General features: G+C 41.2%; 2 protein-coding genes across 2 annotated transcripts; both read right to left on the reverse strand.

Moving 5' to 3' along the window:
• Positions 1-1,640: 1,640 nt before the first annotated feature.
• HACD4 (3-hydroxyacyl-CoA dehydratase 4) lies at positions 1,641-16,951 on the reverse strand (the record flags this gene model as incomplete). Its single annotated transcript, XM_084225323.1, has 7 exons — positions 16,892-16,951; positions 12,683-12,786; positions 11,668-11,795; positions 5,707-5,819; positions 3,258-3,364; positions 2,435-2,566; positions 1,641-1,723 (listed from the first exon to the last, which is right to left on the reverse strand). The coding sequence occupies exons 2-7, from the start codon at positions 12,777-12,779 to the stop codon at positions 1,641-1,643; spliced, it is 660 nt and encodes a 219-aa protein (XP_084081449.1). The 5' UTR covers positions 12,780-12,786; positions 16,892-16,951.
• Positions 16,952-25,511: 8,560 nt separating this feature from the next.
• LOC311165557 (interferon kappa-like) lies at positions 25,512-26,066 on the reverse strand (the record flags this gene model as incomplete). Its single annotated transcript, XM_084225633.1, has 1 exon — positions 25,512-26,066. One exon carries the CDS (start codon positions 26,064-26,066, stop codon positions 25,512-25,514), a length of 555 nt encoding a protein of 184 aa, XP_084081759.1.
• Between the last annotated feature and the right edge of the window lie 1,463 nt (positions 26,067-27,529).

A 27,529-nucleotide genomic window follows, 5' to 3' on the forward strand; every position in this document is an offset into this window, starting at 1 on the left:
CACTTTGGAACTGGCTGGAACCAGCTGTTTCTGGCATGTTGGATTGAATTTCCAAGAAAAAAAAATGTTCACGTTTCAACTTGAGCAAGCTATATAGTGGTTTAATGTGGACTTACTCTGGCTGTCTTCAAAACTGTCATCTTATTCAGCTGCTCTGTATGTTTCTTAACACTGTTCACACTTGAATCAGCTTGGGTCAGACAGAAGCCCAAAGCACTCCCGTTTCTCCAAGTTGCAAATTTCTGTTTGCACTGGTTTGAAAAAAACTAATCCAGGGCTGACACTATACTATTCTAAGTGTGATCTTGTTCCTTATGGTCTGTAAATACTGGGTGGTCAAAATAGTCTGCAAGCATTGTCTGCCATATGTATTAAATAAATTACAGTAGGTGACCTTTCATAACAACTTAATTTAGCTTCACTGTTTCCTTATATAACCTCTTAGGCTGCATGGTTTGAAAAGTTATACAGGCAAAGCCTCTTCATATTTTAACAGTATTTAGTTTCCCTTTAAATATTACCTTCTCTCCTAGTCCTGCTATCTAGGCTCCCTTCCCACAGTTTTCAGTCAGCTAAAAAAAACCAAAATAGCCTCACTTTTCTCCCCCCCATGCTTGAATTGAAATGTAGGTGATAATCAGTAGAGGTGAAACATCAGAAAAGCTCCTGCCAGCCTCTAAGGAATTATTTGGCTATTCTTCCCTGTATAATCCACTGAGTTGCTGTGTATATTCCTCATTGCCAACATTTGAAAAGTCTGTGTTTTAGTTGCATTCTCACAGTTTATCCTAGAGAAGTATGAGGAGCAATACAATTGAGTAAAATGTATTTTGCACATGGCTTTTGACAGTTCCCTTTTAGGAACAACATATTATTTGACCTGACTACATCACACTTCTTTTGCACATATCGGTTTGCTGTTCAGCATGGAAGAAAATCATTGTGGGGGAAGAGAGTGGCATGCCAAACACATGATTACAAGTGTTTATTTCTGACCCTTAAACATCCCCTTGAATATATAGTAGACGAGTACCTTAACACTTGCCTTTCTGATTTAGCTGCATTTTCTGGAACCGTCTTTTGACAACTGAAGGGTGGTGCCAGAATGTGAAGGATCCTTAGACAATGCCCGGGTTAATCAGCGTGTTAATCAACATGTTAGTCTCTAGGTTGCAAAGGTTCTGACTTCTGCTCCTTGAGATATTCCAGTTCCAGCCAATTTAGCATTCACAGGTGAGGTACATACACGTTGGCCTAGTATAAAGTAATCTTACAGATTAAATGATATTGTCATTACAGAATATCTGTAGCTATAGATAAGAACTAACACTGAAATAAAGGTATGGCTGTGAGTTGTGGCACACTTCAATTTTTTCAGAATTCTGTAACATATATTAGAAAAAAACCCATTAATTTAAAAAACTATGGCCATTTGAAGTCAAAACATTCAAAAGTTTTCAAAAGCTGCTGTATTTTTGAGGTGCATTCAAGTGATCTGCCTTTTCTGAAAATTCTACACAGCCAGATAATGTTCATGCAAAGAGGAGTTTTGGATTGAGAAATCTTTCCAGTTTGTTTTTAACTTTGATGTGCAGCAATCCCCTAGAAATGTATTTTGTCCTTCCAAACAAAATATCAACTTAGCTTCTTTTATTTTTGATGTTGCCAGTTCCTAGGTGTGCCATTCTCTCAGAGAAGAGGTTCTGGATGATAAAGCACATACCTGAATCAAAACACAGAATAGTGTAAGAACAAAGGAATAGAATTGAACTGTCTAAAATTAATTTAGAAGGAACTGTAAGAGCCTTCATCTGGCAACCTTGCACAGTTCCTTCCACGTACTTAGGAACAGAACAGAGATCCTTCAAATTCACATTAAAGCCAATGATAGAAAAAAGACTTCTGTATAATGCAGCTAAATTCAGTTGAAATTTTTCCAAAGTGTTTTGATAAGAAGGAGGAAGGATCTGTTTACATGCAAGGTTTGGAGTGGCTTTGTTTCTTCATGTCTTTAAATAATCATGCTGTAAAAATTTTAATTTAGATGTAATTTTTCATCCCCGCTAGGAGCCAGGAGTGAAGAACAGTTGCACAGAACCAGCGTATGATCAAATGGGAATTGATTTAAAGAGAAAAAAAACAAACAAAAAAGCAAGTTTCATTAAATAGCTGTAAGGCTAACATCACTAAAACAACTTCTATAGGTTTGTGTTTTTATGTACCATATGCATGGTGTACCTTGCATATTTAACTATTTGTATTTGAAAGATACTGGAAATCAAAACAGGTCGGGATGCACTTTCCTGCAGTGGTCTGCAGGAGATGTAGCAGAGAGAGTTAGAGTTTGTGAAAGGCCCGGTACAGATTTGATTTTTTGTTGCAAGGGCATCCCAGTTGTGTTGAGACCCAGCTCTCTGGAAGATGAGATACTTACCTGCAAAGAGCACTAGCAGGTACATTTTCAGAACATAGGGGAAGTAGATTGAGAAGGTGAATGGAAATGGTAGCTCGATGGAGTATGTGCCAAAGGATTCAAAATAAGGCAGTGATACACAAATTGCAAATCCTGTAAAACATGGTAAATTCTTAGTCTAAAGGAAGCAGAACTTCATCAAAAACTTAATAAACAAGTCAGTTACCTTTTATATTTTATATACCTATATACATATATGCATTCATATACATGTGCATGTTTTCTCCTTGAGTTCAGTTTTGTAGTTTTGGGGTGCTAATTTCTCTAAATACTACAATGAATAAATATATCCTATTCACTAACAAGTTCTGTCAGAAACTTTCAGTGTGTTCTCAGCGGGCAGATGTAAGTATGATAACCTGCTAAGTATGGCCTGAGCCAGTAAGGTCAGCCTCAGCGGGGGAGAAGCTTTGGAACTTGCTGTCTAATATACTCAGTCTGGAAGGGAGGAATCCATATATCTTTTGTGAAGGTGTCTTTCTGCTTTACTTAGACAAAAAGAATATTCTCCCAGATTTTTAAAAACTTAACACCAAGCAAACAAAGAGCCCCTAAAACCTACCAGACACACAACCCCAAACCCCAGATAATCCCTATTAAAGAAAAAATAACATAAAAGAGAGACAGAGGTGACATAGAGATTAACATGAAGGTACACAAACATTTATGACAGCTTTGGCAATACATGAGGAACTATGTTAAACACAAACAGCAATTGAAGTGATCACATTTTACTGAAGAATATTAAGGAAGCAAGTGGTTGGTACCCTTCCCAACTCCTTACCTTTAGCCAGAACTGAAAGGGGATAAAGTGGGATGCACAGTGAGAAGTTGAGCCATGTTAGTGGTAGGTAGTATATGCCCATCCTTGCCAACATATTGTAAGTGTACCTGCAATAAGGGGAAAGCAGATGGGCTCAGAGGAAATTATGATGTCTTTAGAATAAATACAATATTGGAAAATTCAAAGGACTTGCAGAAGAGCTTGGAGCTGTCTAAGTAAATTTCAGAGCCAGCAACATTTTTTGTTCAGACACCAATGCCCGAAAGTAGATAGTTCAATTTTTCAGAAGAGTTACCTGTGGTGCTACCCTAGAGCAGGGAGACAGCAGTAAAGCCCTCCAGACAAAAAGCTCTGTCAGAAACCAGCACAATTTCATACTGGTCCACCTGAAAATGGATTTCAGATGGGGGTGTTGCAACTGAGAGGGGCAGGCAGAATATCACTGCTGCTTGGGACTGAGACAATCCTGATTTATAACTGCAGAGCTAGCTGAATCACTGCTGCAGAAGGTTAAACAAGAAGGCAATTGCAGGTACATAACTGGTAGTACATCTGGACCTCTCCTGGACCTCAGCAGGGGTACTAGGTCCAAAAAAAGCAGTTGCTCACCAGTGTACTGCAGCATTTTATTTTTACTGTGGCTGCTACTGTTGCTTATTGGGAGAATAGAATGCTTAGTACTTCAGTCTCCAAAGGTGACCTGATCTTGGTTTGATCTTAAAATGGTACAGCAGCTCTCCAAACACTGGAGAAACAGGTCTGATTGCATTTTTGGTCAGCTGAAAGACTTTTTGCACTGTAAGCTTGCTAGACTTTCTAACAGATAAAACTAGTGTTAAACACACCTGTATTCCCTTTTTATTGATTAATCTGATTAATTTTGCATCATACCTGGACTGTAGATGAGTGGACCATTGAAAATGGACCACTGTCTCTCAAGGCTGCACTCTGCAACCTCGGATTTTTTTTATTATTGTTGCTCTTAAGGCTGAATCTCAGCACAATACAAAAAAGAAACAGCTACTGCCTCTCTATACAATTCCATGGGCTGTTATGGTATAAGCAGGAAAAATCAGGCCTTGCTCTCAGTATATCACTAGCCATGATACGTAATAAATAGTCCTTCAGAGAAATTTATGTCCCTGAAACTTTGTGTGGAAAAACTTGTAATACTTCAAGAGTAGTTGGCTAAGGGACAGGAGAGATCCCTATGCACTTTTAGACATGAATACTTCTTTGATATACTAGGACATGTCATGGATGCTGTAAGATAAATCAGGTAAGAATTCTAAATTTGTATGAGTTGTACTATGGTTTATTTGAATTAGTAATTTGCTGCTAACAGGAGCTTTCCTGTTAACCAACTGCTGTTACTGCTGTGGTGTTTAACTCTGTTCTTTAGCAAGGGTAGAAAATAATGATGCATCAATGGTGCTATTATGCGCTGACAAAACTTCACAGCCAATATTGTTTATACTGTTGGCATTTCTTCAGCTGCACTGAATGCTTTCATTTCAGATTAGGTTCTACTGTTTTAGTTTTACAAACTTCAAGAAGAAATGGGATGGAACTATAATCAAAATAATTAATACAAGCAGCAGCCTATTAAAATGTATTTTGAAATACTCTGAAGCTGACTTAAAATCTTTATTAATTCTCTCTGACACTTTCCTGTTTAAGATATCTTTTATAACATAAGTTTCCTTTGCTGCCTAAAACTATCTTCTTCAGTCAGTGCCCTAAACAAGATTTTTAAATTAGCAGAAAGGCATTTTATTAAGAAAAAAAGTTTTGCTACAATACATGGGTAGCTGTGAGAGCTGTGTCTTCTTAAAATGCTTCTTAATTCTGTATGTACATGCCCTAAGTCTCCAAACTGAGGTGCATAGAGGCTACATTACATATGAGAAGTATGTGTTGTTCTTGTGGTGTGATATGTGCCCTATTACACCAAAACTCTCAGTCTTCTGCAGCAGGAGTAGGAGCTCTTGGCTTTTTGGAAAGCACAGGGCAATTAACCAGAATAGTCTTCCTGCCTTTGCAAGAAGTTCTGCTAGTGCTGCCTTACTGTGCTGTCAATCTTGGATCAAAGCGGATAAAAAAAATAAAATAATAAAGCAACAGGATAGTAATGGCAACTAGGAAGCTTTCAGGAATTGCTGCTCTCCAGAAGTAGTTGTGATTGCCTTCTACATTTTTGTTAAAAGCATCAAAGTCTTTGAACTACAAATGTTAATGCAGTCTGCTAATGCATTACTCTGCATCTTAACCATGTGGATTCTTGTAAAAATCATTAGGTATCTTCAAAAGTTCAAGCTTTTATTTAAAAATTGATAAAATGCTTTGCCAATTTTGAAACAATTAAATGAGCCTACTGCACAATGAGGGTAGAGTTCAGCTGGCAAGAATAACCCGTTTTCCCCTCATGGTTTTGATGTTGACTCCTTACCTGACCACATCTAATAAATTCCAAAGGAAAAATAAAACACAGACGACATATTTCCCTTGAACTTCTTCCTGACTGTTGATCACGACAAATAAAATAATTAGTCTCTCAGTGATCTGAAAAGAAAAGAAAACTTTGAATTCAGTTAGCACCTTCTCTAACTGTTATTTCTGTGACATTTTGGCAAAATAGGAGGCCACAAACGGATGGAGTTTTCTTTACACAAAATCAGCGGTGAATATTTCGTTTCATGGGCTGCTTTTGTTCAAGGTCCTTCAGTAAAGAGAAATGGACACTGCTGGCTGTGGCATCAAAGACCTGTTATGGTACTTGTGGAAGTTGGCTTGCCAGCTGGGATGACTGGTGTTTGTAGCCAATGGAACCTGTGGGTGAGCCCAGGGAGGTTGGGGAAGCAGGGATGACTCCAGCTGCACCTGACTACCTGGAGTGCTGGCAGGGATAATCTTCCTTGCTTGTAGGCTGTGTGGGAGGCAGTAGGATACAGAGGGCCCTTCTTGAGGGGGTCACATGCCAGAAAGTACTAATCTTACACTCCCAGATCTGCTCCTCATATCTTGGAAATCTGTGTCCCAAGGAATCTCTTTCATGTAAGATTTGCAGGCAGAAGGAGGAAAAGTAGAATTCCTTATCCTTCTTTCCATCTTATTCTTGGTTACGGGAAGTGGGTTTAAGCTTGTCACTTACGTGAATGATTGCCATAGTATTATGTCCTAGCATTTTTCTAGTGGTTGAACTTTATCCAACCCACAAAGGAAGAGATAAAGTGGATTAAACAGGCAGTGTCTCCAGTTAAAAATACATACTTTGGTAATATTAAAACTCAAATTTTTTAAAAGTGTCTTTTTGCAGCTTTCCTGACAACTTTTCTAACAGTATCCATGCCCTGCCCTGTAAAGTAAATTAATCAGTACTCCAAGAGTTGTCAAGCTGTTCCTAGAACAGTAACAATTCACTCTGATTTACATTCTATTTGAAAGTGTTGAAGTAGAAAACATGCACCTAAGCAGTGGGTATGAACTGATTTTGCTTCATTAGGTTGGATTTTTTTACCCAATGCCCTGTCTTCCATAAGGTACATTAGTTTTAATGATTTCACAAGTTGTGATGTCAAGTCAGTTAAAAGTTAGAAAATTGAAGTAATCAAGGTTGTTTTTTTAAGCATTATTATTCTTCATTTGTTTCCCCAGACTCCCACCTTAAACAAAGAATTTTGCCTCTCACCAAGTTTGTGTGGTAGTTTTGCTACGTAATATTTCCAGTTTCCTGCATGGACCATTCTGGCCACAAGCTCTCTTATTTTCACAAACCACAACTGTCAGATAAAGCAGCCTTCACTATTCAGCAAAATTACGTCAGAGCAATTTTTCATGTAGAAACAGAGCATGTCTATCCCCCAGGGATCTGGTTCCTCACCTTGGAAAGCACTGAGGGGCCACAACAGCTAAAAGTGGTTTTCCTGTTTCTCACCCTCCTATGACTGTCATCTTGTGCTGCTGATCCCATAGGTCCCTAACTGAGGAACTGATTTTTAAAAAGGTCAAATGTTGGCAGACTTCTGTATAGATGGGCCAGGAAACAGAAAGTGAGAGCTAATATGGCTGTGTTTGTTCACTGATGCTCATGAGGTACATGGCAAAAACATGGGGAAACTGGAAGTATGGATGCAAATCTGAAACTAGATAGAACAGAGATACAAGAAACATGGCAGGGCAACCATCACAAGAAGGAAATCAAAACAAAGGTAAAAGCCATGTGAGCACTGGGTGGGACTGTGTGCTGGAGAGAACAAATAAAATAGGATCTGAGTTAAAATTGTTAGATGTAGAGTGGTAAAGAATGCAGCATTGGTGGTGTGGGCATTTTGTCACTGGCCCTAAAATCAGACTTGAGATGTGGAGAGAGAGTTCTGCATTATTTTTAATACAAGAGCTATTTCAGGGAATTGCTACATGTAGTTGTGCTAGAGACCAAGGCTTCATCACGATAGTGAAAAGATGGACATGTGCTTAAATGTCAGAGCTGGAAGATTTTCCAAATGGTCACTCACTTTTCAAAAAATGGCTAGGAGGAAATGTGCTAGAAAACAGCATGGGGTAAATGATTGAGATCCAATCCCATTTCAGTGAGAGAAAGGACAAGCAGTAGAAAGGTAGTTACCATTTCAAACTCCAGGAACTCCAGTTTCAAATGAATGTGTGCTGGCCAGTGACAGAATGACTACAGAGACCCACAATTCAGCCTTATAATCTGGAAGTGGAAGAAGCTGTGGATTCTCTTCTCTCCCCAGGATACAAGCAGAAACATGAGGCAGTGAGAACCACCTACCTGGGGCTCAGCAGATTTCCTCCATCAGAGATTCATACTGGGGAAGGGGAGCAATGGAGGCAGGCAGCTTTGCTAATTACATGAAGGGACCCAGTAATCAAACTATAAAGTATGTTAAGCAAGGATAGTAAATTGGACATGGCACAAACTGGTCATCTTGAGGCATTTTGTTCCCGTTAGACTGTGGTCTCATCTGCCAAGCAATGGGCTGCACAAAGCAGCCACCAGACACTAAGACTGGAAGGATGTGGTCTTGGTCTGAAGCACATCTGTGGGGCAGGACACAGAGACCACTGCTCAGGTCAATTTTGATATCCCCGTGAGGACAGACAGTGGCATCCCACCTCTTTCTCTGCATAAATCAGCAGGTCACCTGCCTGCTTGCCTTTATTCTTTTTCCTTTCATAGCACTCCTAGCTTTAGGTAACCCACACAGATCAAAGGCAAATGCAGAGGTTAGTCAAGAGCTGGGGACATTTTCTGCAAGTGAAGAGGCAGGGTGCTTCTTGGAGAAGAGTAGTATGTTTTGATATTGTACTGATATATGTACACACATATCTGTATGCAATATACATGGAGTCATGTACATTTATAAATACACACACATATACACATGTAGATAAAATGCATGTGCTGCTGCTCAGCCGTGGATCATTTCCTGTATGGATCCTCTGTCCTTGTGTGAATGAAGATGTGATATTCTCTGTAACTATTCTCATGCTTTAAAGAAAAAAAAATAAAGCATGAAACTACAAGTTCTACGTTTTCACATTCATAAAAAAGGAAGTATGAGCTGACATATCACAAAGCATAAATACAATGTTTTCAGTTTTCATTCCTTCTTTAAAATCAAATTGGAATTTCCTTCCTTTTCTGACACTGATCTCTCATAGGGTACAGCAGGTTCTGTTGGGTGATGTAAGTTTCTTCAAGGCAGACTGAGTTTTTTAATCAAGTAAGTGAAACAGAGCAAATTTGGCTAGAGAAAATAGCACATTCACTTCCATTTTTTAATAACCATGACTGTGCAATTTCATACTCAGTACCTGAAATGCTTACATAGTTCTTCAGTTTAGTGCATATTAGCAAAAAAAAACAACAAAAGAAAGTGAGAAAAGTGCCACTAAATATTTAAAGTTTTAAAATAATGTTTTTATCACAAAACTACAGTACATTGCTTTTGGTTTGGTAAATCCAATCTGTTTGCACAGGATGAAGAGCTGCTCTTTGTTTCACAAAAGCACCAGTCTTTTCTTAGACCTTTCCTCTCTCCTTGCTATGGCACAAGTCCTTTCAGCCTTTATTCTCTAGCCAGACTAACACACTTCATTACCTTCTGTTTCGGTGGTGACAATGACATGTGACAGGTTCTCCTGCCCTTCTCCAGGTATTTAAGGGGTAAATGGCCTGAGAGAAGTCCCTTAGCAACAGCTTTGTGACCATTCCCTGCCTCACCTAACCCCAGCACATCCATCACACAGGACTCATCTTTCTTTCATGGTGAGTTGGCCTTGACCTGCCTTGCTCTTTTCATGTGCCTGGTGGCCTGAGACTTTGTCCCTCAATTAGTTTTTCCAGAAGACTCCTCTGAGTTTGCTTTTCCACTATCTGTATCATGTATCTCAAAGTGTTTTTCTTGAATGTTACTAAACCACAACAAATGCAATAGGCAGAAATCTTTCACTCAAAGGTTCATTACATCTAGTATTTGCTGTAATGCCTACAGAACAACCTGCCACCATGAGGCCCTTTCACAGCTTGTTTTATTCAATGTTAATTTATTCCTCCACCCATGTGCTTCCCTGACATTGCCTGAGCCAGCTGTTCTCCCATCCCAGTGATCACCCCAAGTGAACTTCACATGCATATGCCTGTTAATGAGGGATGCATACACGGGTATGTTTTAAGCTCTGAGTTGGAATAGGTGATGGGAGCACAGGAAGCCCCTCTCAAACTCTTGCCCCTTTATCAGTGCCCATACTGTGCAAGAGTCTAGTAAAGTGTAGCAAGGTAAACATCTCTTAAACAACTCTCCTTCATTGTGGAAAATATACTTTTTTTTCCTTCCTAAGAGGCAGTGAAGAAACTGTGATGAGGCATGTGGGAATAGTGGTGGCACATGGCTGCTTAACCTGTGCTCTCAGCAGAAGTGGGTAATCCACGGGGCAGCAGAGTCTCCACCAAAGAACTTATATATCTTGTTGGGACAGCATGAGGCTGCTGCTAACATCGAGGGAAGTGAGCTGCTCACAGTGTGAGTGCAGCTGAGGAAAGAACCAAGGATCCAAAACTGTATTTGGTGTGAGGTGAACACTGAGATATGGTTCCCTGAGCTGCCTCCCCACGTTTTCCAGGAAAGCACTGCACAAACTGCACTGCCCAAGAAAGGTCACAGTTCTCTTGCTCAGAATATCTGTTTCATACCAATGTCAACTGTGGCAAAAGAGAATAGTGTTTGTGCCGGCCTCCCTGATCTCTGCCTAGTGTAAGTCTGGCTAGGAAAAAACAGACTATGTCAGGGCTGGGGAATGTGTAAACTCTGTCAGGACAAGCCTTGGTTTAATGACTAAGAGCAGGGTGCTCTCCTTTCCAAGACATGTGAGATTTGTTACAGGTCATGCCAGATAGGAGTCTTCCTTCTCCCCTAGATTAGCATCAAAGCCTGTGGATTTAGGCAAGGAAAAGCCATTCTTTATGTTTTGATGGATTTGCTACCTTACTTAGGGAGCAGTATAAAGAACAGAGATCTGTATTAGTCAATTAGTTAATTAGTTATTTAGACAGTTAATGAAGACTTGAAAAGAGGAACATCTTCACCCATGAATATGTCATTTGACAAAAATGGGCTATCCAAAAAACTGAAAACATAACTATCTACCTTTGGTCTTCTGCCTTTTGACTGCTGAGACAAATATGAGTTTCACCATTACTCAAATCCTAAGGATTGAAAAGGTTTGAAGGTAAATTCAAGTAATCATTTTCCTTTTTCCAATGCATTAAGAAAAAAATAACAAAACCTGATATTAGCAGCCGAAAGGAAAAAAAAAAATAGCATGGCAAGGAAATTGTCAGAGTATCCTCTTTCTTTCTGCCAAAGCATGTGATGTTTTGGCTGGTTTTCTGCCTTCAGCTGAACAAATGACAAACTACTAGGGAAAAAGACCAGTTTGGTTACTGGAAGTCAGGGAAAAAGAAGAGAGTGCATCACCTCTGGAAGGAGGGGAAGATAATCTGGGGGGACTATAGGGATGCTGGGAGGTTATGTAGGGAGAAACTTAGAAGGGCCAAGCCTCCCTGGAGTTTAATTTGATTACTACAATTTGCCACTGACCCACGTCTGCTGGTGGCCACTTATCTGGATATTTTCTGGGTCCATGCTGGGGACCAAGCATGGGTACTCACAATTCAGTTTCTCTCAAAAAGAAAAAAGTTGACAGGAAAGCTCTTTCCCAACCAGCCCAGTTCTGAGGAAGCAATTCCTGCGGTTAGGAAACTACCAGGAAACCAAGCTGCCTGAGGAAGGGTGCAGGTGCAACATTCAGGGTAGTTGAGCCTGGGCTTGTCCCCAGGGGCAGATGTGTTTTGGTCTTGAAAGGAGACCTTTGAGAACGAACTTACCTGCCAAAACCTGGGGAGGAGACGGCTTTTGTCGATGCCAACGAGGATGTGCAGGATCTCCAACACGGACAGCAACTGGCAAAGGCGCATTACCAGTCCTATGGAGTGAAACGTGTCAGCCAGGGAATCTAAAGGCAAAATAAAGAGGAAGATTAGAGGATGGTTATACAGCTAAGGTCTGGAGCAGCTACTGGGTTTGCTTTTATGCTGTCTGGAGATGACAAGAAATAAAGTTCACACAGTACCAAACTTCTGGGTAGCAGAAGAAAAGCTTCAGGGAGTGGAGGCGGCAATCCGCTCTGTGTGTGTGTGGCTCCGACACAGAGGCAGGAAGCTGAGAAAATAATTAAATTCCCTACACTTAAAGCATGAGCAAACACTGTGCAGGATGTGTTGGTTTAGAGATACTGCTTTAGGGTATTTCTAAATAGGAGAAAATGTTGAGGAAATGCATAAGGAATTTGTAAACACTAAAAATGTTGAGTTTCTGCCTGTATCTGCACTGCTGAAAACAAGTACTCCAGAAAGTAGGCATTTTATATGCCTACAACTGTCCACCATTATAAGTAATTTTAAATTTCCAGTCACTAGTTTTCTATTTTTGTGTCTTAACCCCAGGCAGCAGAAAGAGAAATATATTGTAATGGTTTTGGAGATAGAGAGTAATGTGTAACAACCACAAAGATATTCTCTTCTGGTGCCTTCAGTAAGATTAATATTTGCCATAACGACTGGACCTAGTAATTTAAGGTTTATGTCTAATTCGAATGTTACTAGCATGCCACTGAATATTAAAGTTCATTAGCAAAACAAGAGCTTCCTTGCCAGAGTGACAAGGGTAGAAGACAGGCACAAGTAATTTGTTTAGTCTTTTAAATTGAGTGCCTTTCTGATTGAATTACAGTCCCTGGTTTTGGACATATGCATGTTCAGAATCTTTATCTCTAATTTGATATTTCTGCGTGCCTGTCACTGCCCCTTAAAATGTCCAACGAAAATAGAGAAGGAGCCTTACCTTTTCCAAATGTCATGAACCTGATGATCATATTTGTAAATATCCAAGAATGTCCACAGAATTGCATTAAGTCATACACAAACAGGTACATGTTCATGGTAAAGCTGTGGAAAGTGAAAATAATAAACTATATTACTTAAAATAACATTGCAAAAAATTGCACACTCTTTGGACAATAAATCAAAGAAAAAGAGCTGAAATTGAGAGCAGCCCTGTGAGAAGGACTTGGGGGTGCTGGTGGGTGAGAGGCTGGACATGACCCAGCCATGGGCACTGCCAGCCCAGAGAGCCAAACGTGTCCTGGGCTGCATCCAGAGCAGGGTGGGCAGCAGGGCCAGGGAGGGGATTCTGCCCCTCTGCTCTGCTCTGCTGAGACCCCACCTGCAGGGCTGCACCAGCTCTGGGGTCACAGCACAGGAAGGACATGGAACTGATGGAGAGAGTCCACAGAAATGCCAGAGCACAAGAGAGAAAGATGATCAGAGGGATGGAGCACTTCTCCTGCAAGAAAGGCTGAGAGAATTGGGACTGTTCAGCCTGGAGAAGGTTTTAGGATGACCTAATTGTGGCCCTCCAGTACCTGAAGCAAACTTAACAAGATGGAGACTTTTTACAAGAGCATGTAGTGAGAGGACAAGAGAGAATGGCTTTAGACTAAAAGAGGGCAGGGTAAGATTAGATATTAAGGAAAGAGTCTTTACTGTGAAGGTGGTGAGGCACTGGCACAGGTTCCCAGAGAAGCTGTGGATGCCCTATTCCTGAAAGTGTTGAAGGCCAAAGGAAGGATGGCATTCTGAGCAACCTGGACTAGTGGAAGGTGTCCCTGCCCACAGCAAGGGTGTTGGAACTAGAGGAAGCTGAATGGAACTTAACAATTCTCCATGTCCCTTCCAGCCCAAAACAGTTTGAAATATACACCAAACAGTGTGTGTGTCTCTCAGAGGTCCCAGAACAGAACTCTGCCTAATGGGTTAAAGGCTCCCTTTCTTGGTGTACTTAGGGTATGCTCTGAAAAATTTTCAGAGTTCCCACCAATCATTAGGGTGATCTGTGGCCATAAAGGGAAATTTGTGCCTCCAGAAGAAGAAGTATCTAAACAAAGACAATCTATTAACTTCTGGATTCAAGCTGGACTTAATAAACAAAATCTCCTGTGGAAGAAGACTAACTTTTGCAGCTATTCTAACCTGATTTTCATGGAGAGTCTGGCTTTTTGCAAAATTTCATAAGCTCTGGATATACCTAATTTCCCATAAATGTATTTTCTTCTGGTCTATTCTGAAAAGAGAGGTTTACCTGTCCTCCAGCTGTAATACTACTTTTTAGGAAATTAACTTGTTAATTTTGTATTAGAATTTATCTTCTGTGTTGGACCTATAAATTTCCTGCCCTAGTAAGTAGTATTCTCTTCAAGTAGTGCCTTGATCCTGTGTGTTCTTGTGGTATGTCTCTGCCAAAAAACTTCATTTCATTTGTATCTGTACATTAACAAATGGAATAAATTTCTCTGTTCAAAAATATCTAAATTTGACGAATGCCTATTCTTCATTCTAGCATTGGACCGTGAGTAACAATACTTACAGACTTATTTAAATGGATCTAGATAAACTGATCTTCTAAATTTTTATAGTAGGTAAATCACAGGGAGGCTATAAAAGTGCTTGTCTTCCTCTCTTCCAGTTATGCAGGACAATAGGTATTCACATCATTACTTCTATAAGCACAAAAATATTTGTGGGAATAAAATATTTCCCAAAAGACATCATTGTCCTTTGATACTGTAAAAATAAGACACATAATGGCCCAAAACAAAGGAATCTATTCCATATATACCTTCCTTTTGGGAAAAGCAGGATACAGCTGAATTGAACGAAAGTCCAGTGAGATCAATTAATATTTTAAGCAAATTCCATCTGCTTTATTACTGAATGACACTTTGTTCCCTCTTGTGGTAAGAAGAAGTTGGGAAACTACATATTATAAAAAGACAAAAAATTAAGAACATTGTTCTGTGTTAAGAAACAGCCTTGTTACTGGATGGATAGGTATTGCTGTATGGAAGTTATGGGAACAGACATGAAAATCTTGAGGCTTTCCAGGCAGCAGCTCCACCACTCTTTTGGTCTGATACTGCTGTGTGGGCATCCCACTGGATGCAAGCTGAGCATATGGCTTCTCTCTTCTGAAGTTTAATTTGCTGCATCTGTCTGTCATCCTCAGAGCCTGTTTTGCAGTGATTTGGTTGTATTTTCCAAACTCTTCCTGCATTGGCTGGCTAGAAAACTGTTGTTTTTGCAGTTCTTAAGGTACTTAATCTTGACTAAACAGGGAGTAACATTTGTAAAAACAGCCTCACATTAGTGTTTTGGCAGCGTGGCAGCTGCTGCACATTAGAACAGATCATCTTTAAAATACACCAGCGGCTGCTGAGATGTGTACAGGCTGTTGACACTAATGGAGGGCCCATATTCCCCAGGGAGAGCAGGGATGTGGTGCTGGGCAGCACGCGGGCGTTCCATGGCAGACAGACCCTGGCCGGCACAGCTCCCTCCCCGGCTGAAACTCTCCTCTGAGAGAGTCTCAGCCCTGATCTGAGACTGCATCACACTTTTTCAGCCTCCTTTGATAATTCCCCACACAAAAGGGGATACCCAAGACCAAACAAAGGCTTTTCACACAAGCGAAGAAATCTGAAGAGACTGAAAGGTGATTTCAGTGTGATTAAAGGAAGCTGAAATGTGACTTCTCACCAAGGTCCTTCTCATCCAAAGGCTGTCCTCTTTACCTACAGAAACAGAAGCAGGCCGAAGATAACCTATTTCCCTGTCCCAATAGCTCTGTATCACAACACAAAATTCAGGCATCTGCTTCTGTGTGAAATGTGAAGGGCAGAAGGGATGGTCTTTAATTAGATCCCATTGGTGCACAGCAGGGATGACTCCACATTTCACTCCCAGAACCTACTTCTGCAGCACTGCTGCAGACACAACACAGGCTATCCAGGCTATCCATCAGGTACCCATCAGGTGGGGGTTCAGTCCCTGAGCCTGCCTCAGACTTGCTGGCTAGTCTTCCAAACCTCCCTTTGCCGCCCTGGTGCCTGACCTGTTGCCACATGTCTCCCTTGTAGTCTGGCTTGGTTTGGAGAGTTCAAGTTTCTTTCATTTGAAGGCATTGTGGGGGGGAGGGAGGGTGGTCACAGCACATTTCAGTACTATGACAGGAGAAAGAAACAAACATAGCTCTTGCAGGACACATGGACCCAGAAAGCTGCACTTGCTGTCTGCTGTTTTAATTGTCAGTTTCACCTTATTTACAATGTCTGATTTTATGCCAAATACATCGAAGCGCTGCGGATGCACTTATCATATGTAATATCAACCTTGCTTAGCAGAAAATTTATCTGCTTTCTCTGTGGGCTCAAAACCCGGAAAACTAGATGAAATGTAAGAAATGTCAGAATTAGCACACACAGCAAAGATTTTATCATTTTAGCTGCAAAGCCTGATGTATTTCCTTGGGCAGAAATTTCACAAAGTGTAACTGTTGCATTTTATTATTTTTATCACAAAGGTCTTCGGCGCTTCCCTTTGGTAACCATCATCCAAGGCAAGCACGGAGGTAGTGCCCTCTGTGTCCCCAGGGTGGTCAGGACCACGCTCCCCCAGGAGCTGAGGTGGCAGCACAGCAGAGGCACCCAGAGCAGGTCAGCCCTTGCCCCATGCATGTGTCCCTTGCAGGGTGACAGGACCAAGGCCACACTGGGGTTGCTCTCGGGGTTGTCCCACAGGGAGGATCCCACCCAGGCCTGCATGCACAGAGCATTTTCCTGCCCCTCCTGTGCTCTGCTGCCTTCCCGTGTGCCTGTGCTGCCTGACCACACATGAGGAACCAGCCCCCACGCTGAAACCAGAGAGCCAGAGAGCAATGTTCCTTTTTTCTTTTTTTTTTTTTTCCTCAGCAGGCAAGATCTGCTAGAAAATTCCCTCTGCTGGCATAGTTTCCTTCTAAGTCACATTAAGTCACGTTGGTCTGAACTTCTGTGTTTTCGCCTTCCTACCCCTGACAAGATGCAAGCCCTGTAGTTCAGGAAGAGGAGAGCTGCTGAGTACAGCTGCTGTACTTTTCTCCCACATGCCACCCACTGCTTTTTCCCCTCTCCTTTTTGCATTTGAGCGGTCTGTGTCACCTGCACTCAAGAAGTATTACCTGTTGCAGGGTTCGAATATCTCCTGCTGCTCCTGAGCTTTCTCCTTTTTCCTCTCTGCAGCTGCAACATCTGTTTGCTAGGAGATCACCCCTCCTCTTTCCTCTTACCCCACCCCACGACGTCACCGTATGTAGCGCTGAGCAGGAACAGCACTGCACTTCCCGAGAAAGAAGTTTTTATGCCCAAATATTTGCGCTGCATTTGCCCTGACCTTCAGTCAGCCCAGCCCAGCCCAGCCTAGCACAGCCTAACCTACCTTACCCTAACCTAACCTAGCCTAATCTAATCTAAATTGGTTTCTTGCTGTTATACCAATAAGCTAGTCTGTAAATCCCTAATTTATTTCTTAACTTAATCTTTCTTTTGAAAGATTACTGGACAGAAGAAATGTAAAATTATTAGACTTTTTTTATGCTTAAATCATCAGCACTGCAGCAATGCTATCAACTCCATCAAATGATAAGGAAGGATGGGAGCACACCCATCCTTTAAATTATTTCAGATAGAGGAAAGAATTTTTCACTTACTGTATAGAAATGCGTGGGTTTTCACGCCCCTGTGAAATCTGGACACTACTTGCAGAGTGAAAATATATGTTCATCCTAGTTTACTTCTGCCCGAGGTGTCTTGGATATCTCAGCATAAATCAGATGAAGAATACCCTAACTTGTTTATAAACTCCCTTCTGCCAATAATTAAGTTTCACCACAGGCATTCATGTTGAAATCACACCCCATCCTGCAGTGAGATTTGAAATCTGATGCTGTAAGTGAAGAGCACACTGAGGATGTAATAGGATGTTGTGTGTAGGTCCAAAATGCTGGAGGATAAAATGTCCCTTACTGGGTCTCATCCTTGTTGCACTGAGCTCCTGGCAGGACCATGCCTGTGGTGTCCTGGAGAGGCATGAAATGCCTCCCTGACTAGTGAATGATTTCCTGGCAGGCAGAGTGGGACACCGTGTTTTCCATGTCTCCCACCTGAGACCTGGGCACAAGGGTCATACAGTTACAACTGGCTTTCCTGCCCTATGGCAGCTTACTTTCACTGCTCCAGAATCATCTCCTCCTAGGCTAAAGAATTCCTTTCTTTCTCAGGAGGAAATAATTTATCAGTGTTAAATAGAGGACCAAGCAATCAAACATACCACTGTTGAAAGGGCCTCCCATGAACCACTTACTCACTGCCCTTTGCAGATGGACAGAGGAGAGAAAATTTAGCAATCGGTTCATGGGTTGAGATAAGGACTGGGAGAGATTCCTCAGCAAACACAATCATGGGCAAAACAGGCGCAGCTTAGAGATATGAAGTGAACTTACTACTGACAAATCAGAGCAGGGTAAAGAGAAGTAAAGTAAGTCCTTAAAAAACACCTTCCCCCATCCCTCCCTCCGTGCGAGCTCTCCCTCCTACGCAGCTGGCACAAGGAGACAGGGAATGGGTGTTAGGTCAGTTCATCACCCGTGGCTTCTCCTGCTGCTCGGGGAGAGGAGTCCTTCCCTGCTGCACCACAGGGTCCCTCCCGTGGGAAACACTTCCCTGAGAGCTTCTCCAGCGTGACTCCATCTCATCAGCAGCAGCTCCCTCCAAACAGCTGCCGCTTGATCCATCCCACGGCAGCAGTCCTCCCAGAAGTGCCGCAGTGTGGGTCGCTCTTCCGTGGGGTGCGGCGCTCCGAGGACAGGCTGCTCCAGCCCGGCAGCAGGGCCCTCTCTCCACAGGCTCCCACAGGATCACAGCCTCCTCCCAGGTGTCTGCCTGCTCCGCTGTGGGGCTCCTCTGGGGGGGATCCCTGCATCCCTGTGGCCCTGCATGGGCACAGCTGCTGCACCGTGGGCTGCACCACGGCCGCAGAGGAATGTGGGCTCCGGTGCCTGGGGCAGCTCACGTCCCTTCTTCTCCACCTGGTGTCTGCAGAGCTGTTCTTCTCACTTCTTTCCACTCAGCTCTTCTCTGGCCACAGTTACAGCTGCATGACAACTTTTGGTTTGATTTCTTCTCTAATCTGTCATCACTGAGGCATTTCCACCATTTCTAATTGGCCCAGCCTTGGCCAGCGGTGCACCCATCTTTGGGCCACCAGGGATTGGCTCTGTCGGACGTGGGGAAAGCTTCTGGCAGCTTCTCACAGAAGGCACCCAAAGAGCCCCTTCTGCTACCAAAACCCCAGGCCATGCTAACCCAATACACAAAGCCACCAGCAAGGGCTCGCAGGCTGGATTCCACTTGGGATCCATGGTGGTGACCACCCCCGGCACAGCCTGGTAGGAGGCAGGGGCAGCCGGGGCAGCTGCATCTGCCTGGTGCTGGGGAGGGGCTGCCCCCCACTGAAGCATTTTGGGGGCTTTCCTTTGGCAGCAGTGTGGCTCTATAGAGTCAATGCTCGCTCGCTGCTGAAAAAAAAATCTCCTGGGGTGGTATCATGTGAAAGGAGTGATGTTGATCTCCAAAGGGAATGATGTTGGTGCCTACTCCATGATGAGGAACAAGGGGCAAAGAATAGAGAACCCATTTCAAAGGTGTACTTCTGACCTGAACTATAATGCTCTTGTTAATCCACACATTTGAGTGGCAATGCACTGCAGGGATGGAGCCAAGGTACAGGGCTCATTAAACAATTATTGCATAGATATTCCTGTTCTCCTTTGGGAAACGTAGAACGCAATTCTACCAGTAGCTTGTGATTGATCTGGCCAATCAGAACCTAATCCTAGGCCTTAATACAAAGAATCCTTCTCTAAATTCAAGAGTTTTTCCTCCATACAACTTTCATTTGAAAACACATGTGAGGTCTCTTTAGCTGTGATTTGCAGTGCTGTTTTTGTGTTGTGATGAACACAAGAAAGTAACGGGTAAGAACTTTTATTAGACTAGATAGATATGAGGACACTTCTAGGGACACAGATTTTGACAAAGGCTTTTATGCTTAAAACATTTAACAATTTTGTATGTTGCAAAGACATTAAGAGGAAAGGAAATACCAAATGACACTGTTGAAACACTGTATTAACTGGATGTGGGAACAAGAGGGTAAGTCATGGAAAAAAACCCTACCTTTTTATTTGTGGAAAATGAACTTTCTTCTCCACTCCAACCATTCTCTTGCAGACTAACTTCTGTCTAGAAACAACTTACCCAGTATCCAAAAACTATTTGTATTGCTGTTGCCATCTCTTAAAACCAGCTTTTTGAGTGTTCCACTTACGATGTTAAGACCAAGTCTCACAGGTTTTTAAAAATCTAAACAGCTTTTAACTGCATTTGGTTTCCCTGCATCATGAGGTAGGGAAAACACATTCTATCTGGCATGGTGCTTGTGTCAGGAATCTTTGCAAGGAGGTACTTTATGTTGAAAGTTAATGGCAATCCTGAAATGCTTCATGTGATGTGGAAAGAATTTCATTCTCTTCAAACAGGAAACATCACCAGGCTAAAACATCTGTTCCTTTTATGCACAGCTTTGTCTCCAAAATCCTTGCTATAAAACCAATATGCAAATGTGTTTTTAAGAAAAGAAAACATCTGTCTTAAAATTAATTTTCAATGTTCCTGTTAACATTATGTGTCCCTTCCTTTGTTATTAGATGAGAAGAACTGTACTGGGGGAGTTCTATAGCAGGCTTATTTTTAACTATTAAAATATTAAAATATTATAATCTCAAGAAAAAAATCGGTCGTGGCCAATGCAAGCTTTCACCAAAAAGTGGAGACCGGAACCGAGTACAACTCAATCCAAAGAGACTTTAAAAGAAAGTATGTTAATTGATTAAAGAGAGAGCAACATTTTGAAAAATAGTTGAAGTCAAATAGGCTTTATTACTTTGTCGAAGAAAAGCTTTCTGTTTTATATAAATATGTCTGTCAAGATATTTCCTTTCTGGGAATTGTAACACAGAGTACTCCAGTTAAATCCAGAGGAAGTTGTGCAGGTTCTGGTCTACCAAGATAAGAAACTTAAGAAATAGCTTAGACAGTAAAAGTTATAGTGAGTAGATGTAACAGTTGTTAACTGGTGTGCAGGGGCCAGATAATGCTATTTGAAATCTCAGTAGCTGATCTCCTCAGTGTGAATTTTGACTTTGCAAATGCACTTCCATGCTTTAGCAGTTATTTTTTTAGAAGGGAGTGTTAATTGTGTTTACTTTTATGTGTTCAAAAGCAGATGATATTATTTGCTTAGAACACTGAATTCCCCCTTGATGAAGGCAATGTGTTTTTAGGATTCTTACTGTGAGCACTTGGGCTCAGCAGAGTTGGTTCTAAAAAATGCCCTAACCTTGCAGCCTCTTGTGTAGACAGCTGAGGCAGGACGTGAATTTCCCTGTGCTCATCTGCTCATCACTTGCCATTGCTTCTTTCTCACCTCCACTGAAATAAAACCAGAGAGCTACCAGTTCACATGAGATGGGATCTTCAATTTTGCAATCATACAGAGAGAAAAATAATTAATTCAGTACACAACTGATGAAGAGCCTGAATGGTGTTTGGGAGCATGGTGGGGCTGGCAGTCTGAGGCAGCAGAGGAGTGGCCCCACAGCAGCTCTGCATTTTCCCTCTAGTTTGCAGGCTGGGTTGTGATACCAGGCAGGGCGAAGGTTGAGAAGAAAGATTGTCTTCACATTCCTTGACAGATGATTGCTCCTCTGGGAACTCTCAGCATTGAAAAAGCCTTTGCACTTTTCCTGAGTATATCATGATGTCAGAAGTGTGGGAAGTTTTGGTACAAATAATTCATACCTGCCTATATGAGGATTAGAAGATTCTTGAATATTAAAAAGCAATCACCTTGTTAGAAATTATCAGTTGCAATCTTACTTGATTTGTTCATATTGTTTTGCTTTGCATTAAATTTCTGAAGCAAACTAAGTTCATTCTGTCAGTCAACACTGAGAACTGACACTTTCTGTCAGAATTTACTCAGTATCTTTGTCACCCTCATTTCTTGGTCTTTTCTCTGATTGCTCCCTGGAAGAACACAGTGTTCCTCCACAACTGGGAGGGGGAAAACAGATTAGGGCTGGCCCTAACAAGGGGCAGACTGGACTGGAAGGGGTGAGGACCAGCAGGATGCAGCAGTCTGTGGGCACTGTCTTCCCATGAGCAGCAGTCTTCCTGTTCCCTTTTCCTGCCCACACACAGCCCCAGCCTTGGAGTGGGTCTGCCTGCTCCACCACAGCCACCCCTGTAACTTCCCCAGGGCTGATCTGAAGGACAAGTATCAAGGCCTAATCCTGGGTCACTCTTTGGAGGGTTATTTCCACAAGCTTTTGTCCGGCTTTGGGATTTTCTTCTGGTTTGGGTTTGCTTTTTTTAATTTCTGCAACTTAAAAATTAAGTCAGAGCTGATGGAACAAGCCAAACCCAAGGACAAAGTGCTCTGAACAGCTGTAGTTGATAGCTGACTGAGCTTTGTGAATCATTTTTTCCAAAATAAAGTCTGGAATAAGCATTCTTCAGTTCTGCTGTAGCTATTCTTAAATTTCATGTGGAAGACAAGGCTTTTGACCCCAGCCCCATAAATCTATGCTGGAAAACTAACTCTGCATAGATGAAAACTTGCCCTTTTTTGTGTCTCAAAAAGTGCAACACAGCTAAGTCCAGCACAAAACAGATAAACAAGGTGCTGTGAGACTAGCCCTGAGAACAGCCCCGCTGAGAGTGGGACCTGTGCTGCACAGCACTGGTGTGTGAGCCTTGTGGAAAAATTTATGAAGCTTCTTGGCTTACGATCAGTCCCTTCTGGGAAGGATTTTGTTTCATCGATGCTAAATTTTCCATGGGGATTTGAGCCTTCACGTTTGCTGTTTTATTAATTTCCATTTGAAAATAATGTAATGTATTTGCCTCACCTAACTTCTAGAAAAATGCTAACTGGAAGAAATAGCAGAGGGTTTCAGCTAGCTGGGGGCATACTGCACAGCTCCCCTGGTAGCACAATGGCAATGAAATATGTATTACTCCAAAATGTTACAAGGACAAGATTAAGAGAAATGATATTCTGAATCTCCATCTTTCTTACCTTACACTTAAGAATCCTTACCTTTCTTGAAAGTAAGAATAAAACAAAGGCATATTGGCTTGCAATTTTCTTTTTGTTTTTATTTGTTCTGTGACTATGACTATTCCAGGGTCCCCATATTTAAATGTCTTCTAGATAGTGTCTCAATACAAATAATTTCTGTTGCCTCACAGCTGGCCAAAAAGTAATTGAAATCAAGTGTTTCTTTATGACCTCCTGTCCATCACCTCCGAGATCTTGTTTTTTTCAAGAGTGGTTAATTTCTCTTTCAGTTCCCTTCAGTGGACCAATAGCACTTTATTGATAGGTATGGTCATAAAGACCTGAAACACTGTCTTGCCAAAATACATGTACATTTGTACATTCACCTAAAATTCTTACATTTGTCTCTAATTTCACTTTGCCCTCTAGTGTCCATTCTGATTTTTGCCCTCACTGCAAAGTACTGTGTTGATTGAAATGCCTCAAAGCAGATTTTTATTTCATGAGGAGATTTTTAAGGACAGCTATGAATTAAAAAGAAAACTTAATGATGTAAAAGTTTCTGAACAATTAGTGGGCCATAAATGGACATATTCCCATTGCAGACAAGTTAGGCAAGAAAAACTGGAACCCCTGACAAGAGAGCAGCTGAAAAATATTTCATGCTATTTCCAAAAGTAAATAACAGTTAATTGAAATTTCCATTTCAATTAACTGTTTTCTGCAATAGCCACCCAAGGACATCAGAACCAGAAGGGTCAGTAAGCTGAATGTAATTTTATTGTACAGGTTTGCAGAAGTACAAACAATAAACAAGCAATAGAAATGAGATTTGAAACAGTCCCAGGGTGGGTCCATTTCAAGTGCTGTTAGTTATGAAGTAAAGAAATACAAATTGTGTTGTAATATTTGTGGCAGGGTGTCACCAGGTGGAAAAATTACTCTGATAATTTATTCGGGTTTTTTGGTCTTTTTTATTGTTCTGGATCACGGCGAAGTTGCTAGCTGTTTTTATTTCTGGTATTTCAGCTTTATCCATGAGATCCAGGTCTGCCATCTCTTCTTTACCTTTCGTCCATGAGTGGAAGAGAGGAGAGTATGGACACCCTGCAAAAGAGACCTGTGTCACAGATATGACACCTGAGACCCCATGCACCATCACTGCAGTTCATTCCTTAGATACACTCTTTGTTATCTTCCCTTCCAATACTTTTTGGAATGGTTGGAGATCAGAAAAAAACTTTAAAGTTGTTCTTTACCTGATGCTTAAACCAACCTCTGGCAATTTCAGCCCTCCAGGACTAACACCACCCTCTTTTGGGATCCACAGACATGCTCTCTCCTCTGCTTCCTTATGCCAGATCTAGAAACCTGTGCCAAATGTACAACAGGGTGACCACAGATAGATGTTTGTTTGGGTTTTTAAAAAAGTTCTTGGGCTTTTACCAAATTTTAAACTCTATTCTTTGGGTAAAAGAGACTTGATATGCCTCTGTTCCCCTCACAGCGAGTGATTAGGAAAAGCACACTGTTTGAAATGGAGTTTTCCAGGGAGAGTTTCCCAAGGGTAAAATCCAGGCCCAGCTTTATTGCAAGCTGTTTTAAGGAATTTGATTATATTGTAATTATTACTGAAGGCTGTGTGGTTTGGAGGGGAAATTAATTGGAGGGCTCTACATCTATATGGTTCCATTTGTGAGCCAAGGGAAAGAGGCTCACTTCACGCAGCAGCAAAGCACAGCACTGGGCGGTGATGTTGGAGGTAGCCAGGATGAAGATGCCCAGGAGCAAATAGAATGTGCCACAGACAGATGTGGCTTTAGGGTACTTTTACATAGAAAAGTTACTTCAAATAATCTTATGAAAAAAATCGAAGTGAATTGGAAACACTTCAGGAAGGAATAAAACCCCTGCCCCCGAACAGTTAGAGGCAATATATTTCAATTAAAAGTAACACTGTCCAGTTGGGAAGTTACTTCAAAAGCCATAACTACTGCAAAAAATGTACAGTGTGGACAGATCTTTCTAGAATTACTTTATATCTTTGAACAAAGCAAATGCTAGAATTACTCAAATGTAAAAAAAGTTACCTGCTCGGAAAAAAAGGTTACAAACTCTCAAAGAAAAATGCATATTCTCAACCTAAGTCAGGATCACTTAAATAAGCAGTGTACTACTTTATCTTTGATGCAGTCTGCATTAGTACAAATCTAGCAATTCCTGTAAGATGTGGGATGTGTAGTTCTTCCACAAATATGTGATTCTCTGTCTGTAGGTGAAATAGAGATGGAAGGTAGCTGCAGGTTTTCTCAGCAGAAAACACCTTAAGATGTCTCTGTCTGTCAAAGGCTGCAATATCTTCCTAGCGAGTAACTCACTGAAAATTCTCATGGGTTAATTTATAGCCAGAGTAGACAGTTTACTTACCAATGAAACAAATTGCATTACATTGAATAATGCATTACATTTGCAAAATTAAATTTCAGAAGCATAATTTAAATACAATAAAAATTAACTAGGGCACTGCCACAAGAGAGATCGCAGAACAAATAATAAATATTATTTATAATATTTGATTATTAATATTATAAATAATGTGAGGTTAAAATATTTGTACCTTAGTTTTTAAGCTTCCTTGTCACCTTATCAATCAGTTGGAGACATCTCCTCATTTCTGCGCGGCTGATCTCCCAAGAGCACAGGTTGTGTTGTTTATCTTTAAGAAAACAGTCTATTTTTTGGAAGTACTTTTTCAATTTCAGCCGGCTGACTTCTTTACTCCGACACTGTTGAGTGTGCTTTTTGATTACACAAGCCTCCAATTGCTCTGTTTGCAGATAAAGTGCATTTTGGAACTGATCCAGCACTGTTTGATCCCAAGCAGCTAGAGTCAGGTTTTTGCTAAAGATATAGAAGATATGTTGGAAGATCTCGTCAATGGCAACTCCAACAGTCTCCTTCTGCCTGGGCTGCAGAACCTGGGTAGGAAATCTGAAGGAGGTTTTCTCTCTTAGGCATTGCTGGGGAAACTCTTTTCCCATTTTATCCAAGAGTCGCAGACTGTTCTCGATCACTTTTCTTTGCTGCAGAGGGAGGTGGTTGCACTGAAGGCTGGAGATGAGGGTGGTGCTGGACAGGATGAGGCCAATTTCTATCAAGCCAAAAGCATTCATGATAAGGACAAGCTCTAATGTTCCTTCTTTCCTGTGTATAAATTCTGAGTGCTATGCTGGTTGCTTTGAAGTTATTTGTAGACTCCCATTTCTTCAAAATCTTGACATTTAATTATTCTGTAGGAGAAGTTTTCTTTCATCATTTGCTGGTTTTTAAGGTTTTCCCCCCTGTGCATGCTTTTGCAACACTTTCATTTTCTGCTTTATGACTTCATAGTATTTGTTTTGTTTTGTTTTGCTACTTTGTTCTTTTTTTCAGATGGATATTAGAATACTTATATATGTGTTAGGTGATTTATTGTCTTTGCAACTAAAATTCTATAGGATGTATAATGAGAATCCAAAATAAGAAAACACTTGTTTTGTTAATAATCTAGGAGTGGAAGAATATGCTGAAATAAAGTAATATTTTCAATGATTGGTCAGGGACCTGCTGAATACTACTGCCATCTTGTCTCCTGTAGTATGATTTATACTTCTAAGCTTCCATTAAGCTTTTTCTACCTATGCTCTTTCAGGAAAAATGTTTTATTTCTCCTCGCTTTTATTTCTTATGGATACATATCATTAGAATATGTGTGTGTGTGTGTGTGTGTGTGTGTGTGTGTAAAAATGTGTAAAAATGTGTATTAATATGTGGGCTTTGATACATCAACGCTGCTAATTAAACGAAGCCTTGATCTCACTTAGACATGATAAATAACTTGCAAATACAAACAAATACAAACACACTAGCATGGGAAGAAGTTAGGTACTTGAATGAAATATTGTTTTTCCCTTATATGAGTAACAGAGCAATAATTAATATCAATGCCAATTGAGTACAGGTCTGAATTCTGACAATAAAGGGGAGGAGAATGAATGGGGAGGACAAAAAGTACAATTCAGCCATTTGCTTTCCCATGACATGTAATAGAGGCAGTTATGACTATCACAGTACTTTGGGATATCTGGCCCCTGGTTTTGATTGTATTTTGGTGAAAGCTAATCTTAAACTGCCATTTTGTTGTCCCCCCTGTCTCCTGTAAATGTATATGTGATTAGAAAGGCAATAGTCTGTAAGTCATGTGGTCTGGATGAAGAGGTCAGATAAACTGGTTTTTTAGTCTGAGACCTGGCTGTGTATTTTTTGTATAAAACTTATAGAAGACTAGCAGAAAGTAAATCCCCTTGGTTCCCAGGTGGTCCCCAGAGAACAGAGGGACCAGGTGCAGCTGATTAGTACCAACTTGTCACTCTGAGTCCGGTCACATTAAATGAGATCCCAGAGACACCAATGACCAACGGTGTGGTTACGCTGTAAATCTGGTCTGGTCTCATTTGCGATCACAGAGTCACAAACAGGGCAGCTCAATGACTCAACACAGTCTGGTTGACTTGAATAAGAACTTTCAAACCCAGATTCACCAACAGTTCAGTTATTTAAGTTACAACTTCTTGCTAGATTTCCAGAAATAGATTTA

This window comes from Fringilla coelebs (assembly GCF_963513975.1).
Source record: "Fringilla coelebs genome assembly, chromosome: Z".
NCBI classification, from domain to species: domain Eukaryota; kingdom Metazoa; phylum Chordata; class Aves; order Passeriformes; family Fringillidae; genus Fringilla; species Fringilla coelebs.